This window comes from Phoca vitulina, unplaced genomic scaffold, assembly GCF_004348235.1.
Source record: "Phoca vitulina isolate PV1807 unplaced genomic scaffold, GSC_HSeal_1.0 scaffold1932, whole genome shotgun sequence".
Classification (NCBI taxonomy): Eukaryota; Metazoa; Chordata; class Mammalia; order Carnivora; family Phocidae; genus Phoca; species Phoca vitulina.
This window is the reverse complement of record NW_022591619.1, coordinates 1-5960: the sequence shown is the minus strand read 5'-3', so window position 1 is coordinate 5960 and position 5960 is coordinate 1. Positions and strand designations below refer to the sequence as shown.

General features: G+C 38.5%; 1 protein-coding gene across 1 annotated transcript; it reads left to right on the top strand.

Annotated features, from left to right (window-relative positions):
• Nucleotides 1–3725: 3725 nt before the first annotated feature.
• Nucleotides 3726–5955, top strand: LOC116629647 (protocadherin alpha-10-like; the record flags this gene model as incomplete). The annotated part of the gene is made up of 1 exon (XM_032399888.1): nucleotides 3726–5955. A coding segment is annotated over exon 1 (1182 nt), but the record flags the coding sequence as incomplete, so codon positions are not given.
• Nucleotides 5956–5960: the final 5 nt, after the last annotated feature.

Below are 5960 nucleotides of genomic sequence, written 5' to 3'. Positions count from 1 at the left end.
GCCTTCAGCCCCAGCCTTCCTCCGTGTCCTGGATCTCTAAATGCGACAGAAGATCCACAAGCTTCTTTGGAGTCCTCTGGAAAGGTGGGTTGCTCAAATATTTTATTCATTTATATATTTGTTTTTGAAATGTGAGACATTCTTATTTTCATTTTTTAAATAGTTTTTACTCATTTATTCTAGAGATCTGCCAATATTTTCTTATTTATTATTCGGAAGTTGAATACTTTAAGTTTATACCTGCCTTTTGTATTTTGACTTCCAATTACAAATCATTAAAATCCATACATTGAGTAAATATTTATTGGGTGCTGAAATCAATTTCACTTAAAACCTGCCATGGGAATCATATTGAATTTCTAAAGCTGCGCTGCCACTGTACCTGGAAACTATTCAGTGAAAAACAACTTAATTGCTACACATTAAGTATACTTCAACACCAGTCTATCTGTAGTGCAATATAGCTTATAATGCATACTATATCCTCAGTATTCAGTGTTTATATTTTATTTTTAATGGTACTGTATGTAGACTTGAAGTTCATCTATAAATGTCCTAATCTACGAAATTCAGGATTTTGAGCTTTTAAAATGTTTTCTCATTTTTATTTTGGTAGTGGTGGTATCTCTGCCAGTGTGTACTATTCACTTTTTTTTTAGCAGAAGAAATACTTTATAGTTATTTACATAATTTTATGCAGTAGCTCTTCATGATCTCCTTTATCAGCATGAAATACAGCATTATGTTCAAGTATAAGATTTTGCACTGTGAGGAAAGAGTCATGATTATGTTTAATAATGGAGAAATTTGAAAATCACTTTTAATTTTAAGGAGGTTGAAAATAATTACTTTAGTCCAAATTAATACGAGAAATTTGAAGAGAAAGCTGAATTGTTCTCTTAGAACGTTCTCTACTGATTTGTGATCATAGCGTGCAATTTAGTTTATAGTTTCTCTAGTCATTTTTTTTTTAAAGATTTTATTTATTTGACAGAGAGAAACACAGCGAAAGAGGGAACACAAGCAGGGGGAGTGGGAGAGGGAGAAGTAGGCTTCCCGCCGAGCAGAGAGCCTGATGCGGGGCTCGATCCCAGGACGCTGGGATCATGACCTGAGCTAAGGCAGACGCTTAACGACTGAGCCACCCAGGCGACCCTAGTCATTTTTTTAAAAAAGATTTTATTTGTTTATTTGACCGAGAGACACAGCGAGAGAGGGAATACAAGCAGGGGGAGTGGGAGAGGGAGAAGCAGGCTTCCTGTGAAGCAAGGAGCCCAATGTGGGGCTTCATCCCAGGACCCTGGGCAGACGCTTAAGGACTGAGCCACCCAGGTGCCCTTCTCTAGTCACCTTAAACCAGGGTTGTGTTGGATAGGGTAGACTGTGAAATGCAAGACAATTAAATTGCAGGGTGCCAACACTATCCTATTCAATATTCCTTTCTGAGACTGGTTGTTACCTGATACCTATGATTTCATTTTTGTTTATTTTGTTAAGTCCAGTGTTACCAACAAATAATAGTGCAACTAGTTTCCTGACTCTGGTTCTTAGCAATGCTTTTTGCTTTCTATATACAAGCTGAATTTTTACTCTGTATGTACTTTACAAATAGCTTCCAATAAAACCTGAAATATCTATTCAAGTTTAGGAACACCAAAAAAGACAGTTGTGGCAGGAATTTAAGCATGGCATTGCCTTCTTTTGTTAATACTTCCCATGGCCAGTCTCCAATTCTCAGAGATTACAGATGATAAGTTAATGCAGAGTATTTCAACTTGTATATAGAATTCCTTTCTCTTATATCTGTCTTGTCATTTGGCCCTTTATGTCACTGTGTCCCCCTTGCAAAAAAGTCTTATCCAAAGGTATCTCTTCATCTGAGCAATTAATGAAACACAGAATTGTGTTTACCAATTTAGTCCTATCTATTTTACTTTGCTTTGGGGGGGGGATGTTTAAAACATAAACATTCACCAAAAATTTAACACAACCAGTTACCATTTTATCCAGGAACATAATAATTTTTAAAGTCTTTGGAGAAGGAAATGCAGATAGAGGAAATGAGGTGAGATTTCAGGAGTAGTTGAGAGCTAGCAAAGACAGATTTTACTGTTTTTAGTCTGACATTGTCTTCCTCTGTCTCTGTTTTTTTTTTTTTTTTAAGATTTTATTTATTTATTTATTTGAGAGAGAGAGAGCGCGAGCGCACAAGCAGGGGGAGTGGCAGAGGTTGTGGGAGAAGCAGGCTCCCTGCTCATCCCAGGGACTCCATCCCAGGATCCTGGGATCATGACCTGAGCCGAAGGCAGATGCCAAACTGACTGAGCCACCCAGGCACCCCGTCTGTTTTCAGATAAATATTTTTAAAAACTTTATGGAAAGTTTCTTTCATTTAATTCAAAATTATGGAAATTTCAGAATGAAACCAGAAAATTTTCCAAATTAAGGATTTCTTTTAACATTCTTGCCAAAAAAAAATTAGTCAATTTCTTTTAAAACTGTGACATCTTAGGAGTGCCTGGGTAGCACAGTTGGTTGAATGCCTGGCTCTTGGTTTTGGCTGGGGTTGTGATCTCATGGTTTCATGAGATTGAGCCCCACATCAGGCTCTAGTCAGCAGAGAGTCGGCTTGAGTTTCTCTCCCTCTGCCCCTCCTCCCACGTGCTCAGTCTCTCTCTCTCTCAAATAAATAAATAAATGTAAAAACAGTAACATTTTAATTTTATAATGATGTTTAATATAATCTTTATTAAATGGCATTAAAATGAGGCTAATCATGAGCACTCTATAGCTCTTGATGGCATAGTATTTGTTATAGTCTATTTTAAGATGAGTAACCAAGCCATAGCTTTATTGGTATACTATAGTTATTTAGCTATATGATAGCCTTGAAATTTGAGGGCTTAAAAACTATCTTTAATGTGTACTTAACTAATGAAGCAATTCCTTAAACCAAAAATGGAATGGACCTTCAGTAAGGCATATTCTCAAAGGGACCAGATTATTTAAATCAGCAAACACAAGGAGTCATGTCTTAGTCATGTCTTTTTCTGAATTTAGTAACCCCCATGTGCTAAAAATTTGTTTGCTCCTCTTTATGCAAATGTCTTGAGTTTATGGCTTCCACAATTTAAAAAAGAATTACAAGTAGTTAGAACTATAAATCTTTTGCATAGATCTATAATAATTGAATCCTATCTTTAAAAGTGTTCCAAATGAAGACTGCCGCTCACTTTCACATATAACCTAAGATTGCCTTGGGTAGCCATTTACAATTTTTTTTCAAAAGAGAAATTTGGGATTTTCCCAGTGGCCGCCATCTTATCAGAAGGATTTCAGATATTGAATAGTTGGCTTCTTAACAGTCTTGAGAATGATTAAAATATTTTTCTCTTTTAATATAAGACTGATAAGCTTTATTGCAATTGATAACAGTTGCGATGCAAATTTCCACTTGGTTTTTGCATTTGAGATAAGAACAGGAAAATAAAATTGAGTAAATTAATTCGATTTAGAATGTTTTTATTTATTTTTTTAAAAGATTTTATTTATTTATTTGAGAGAGAGAGAGAAAACACATGAGAGGGGGGAGGGTCAGAGGGAGAAGCAGACTCCCTGCTGAGCAGGGAGCCCGATGTGGGACTCGATCCCGGGACTCCAGGATCATGACCTGAGCCGAAGGCAGTCGCTCAACCAACTGAGCCACCCAGGCGTCCTAGAATGTTTTTATACTCTAGTCTCTGTAAACCAATTCTGGAATAAAATGGGTATAAACAAACAGAAAATATAACTTGAATTCCTGATTCAGTGGGTTTTTGTTGGGGGGGTTAGAAAGAAATTATTTTGCAAATAGCAATGTATATAATGCATATTTAAGTTGTCCTTCAGAATGGAAACTACAATATTCACCCTGAGCAGATACAGTAATTGAAAAAGCTCTAAAAGGAACCAAAGATAAATATACTTTGTATTTTTAGGAATCAGTACATGGTAAAAATCATTAATATCAAAGAAAATAAATCTTTGGATAAACTGGTATGTAGCTTGCATATCAACATTGATTAGAAACACCATTACGTTGAGGTGGTAACTTAGAGAACTTGAATCTTGAGTTATTCTCTTCACAGTTGAACTAAATGTTTAGAATAATTTAACATAGTATAATTATTAAGCAATAGAAATTGTAGTGTTAGCAATGGAATAAACTTAATAAGAGGCCATTCCAAAATGATCAATTTCTAAAAGTCTAAAAAACACAGCATCACTAGTAACCTACAAATATGGACTTTTCGTGTTTATATACATGATAATATAGTTAGTCCAGTAGTACGTTCTCTTAGATGTCTATAGCCAAGGTAAAACTTTTCTTAGGATTCTAATTTGTAAGACAAAACCCACCTTTAAAGAGCTAGTGGTCACACACAAGGAATGTATAAAGAAAAAATTAAAAGCCTACAAAGTAAAACATGGACCAATATATGAAGGAATTATGAGAGAAGCAATAGAAATGAAAGAAATAGTATAAACACAAACGTACTTCCATTTCGAGCCACAGGATGTCGTTGTTCTCCAAGGAGAGGATGCTTTAAACAGAAGAAAATTACGGTAATTCACGGGCCAGAAAGAATCTCCACGGTTCCGGTGTTTTAAAGACTCTACACACCCATGTTGTTAAAATCAGTTGGGATCTCAGGAACAAAGACTTGAAAGGTCTAAAAGGACCACACCTTTCCGCTCTTGAAATGTTGATTTACTAACCAGAAGCAAAGCAGGATGTTAGCTTCAGGACCAGGTGGCCAGGGAACCAAGCACTTGCTGCTCTCGGTTCTGCTCCTTGCAGCGTGGGAGGCCGAGAGCGGCCAGGTCCATTACTCGGTCCCGGAGGAGGCCAAACACGGCACCTTCGTGGGCCGCATCGCCCAGGACTTGGGGCTGGAGCTGGCAGAGCTGGTGCCGCGCCTCTTCCGAGTGGCGTCCAAAGGCCACGGGGACCTTCTGGAGGTAAATCTGCAGAATGGCATTTTGTTTGTGAATTCTCGGATCGACCGGGAGGAGCTGTGTGGACGGAGCGCGGAGTGCAGCATCCACCTGGAGGTGATCGTGGACAGGCCGCTGCAGGTTTTCCATGTGGAGGTGGAGGTGAAGGACATTAACGATAATCCGCCTGTGTTCCCAGCAACACAAAAAAATTTGTTTATTTCCGAAACAAGGGCTCTTGACTCTCATTTTTCACTAGAGGGCGCCTCCGATGCAGATATCGGGGCCAACGCTCTGCTGACTTACAAACTGAGCCCCAGTGAGTATTTCTCTTTGGAAGTACCCACCAACGACGATCAGGTAAAACCGCTTCAACTAGTACTAAAAAAACTCTTAGACAGGGAAGTCGCTTCAGAGCTTCTCTTGGTGCTCCAAGCAACTGATGGGGGCAAACCTGAGCTGACAGGTAGCACAGAGTTACACATCACAGTGTTGGATGTAAATGACAACGCCCCAGTGTTTGACAAAGCAGTCCATCGTGTAAAATTACTGGAGAATTCGAGAAACGGTACACTGGTTATTAGACTTAACGCCTCGGATTTGGATGAAGGTTCAAACAGCCACATTCTTTATTCCTTTGCAACTGATGTCTCCTCTAATACAGAAGCCTTTTTCTGCATAGATTCAGCCAGTGGAGAAATAAAAGTAAACGGAAAAATAGATTTTGAAGAAACTAAATTATGGAAACTTCAAATAGAAGCAGTTGACAAAGGAAATCCCCCGATGTTTGGTCACTGCACAATCTTGGTAGAAATCTTGGACGTTAATGATAATGCTCCGGAGTTGCTAGTGACGTCACTATCGTTGTCTGTTCCAGAGGATGCTACACTAGGGACTGTCATCGCCCTAATCAGTGTAACTGACCGTGACTCTGGTGCCAACGGGCAGGTGACCTGCTCACTAACACCCCATGTCCCCTTCAA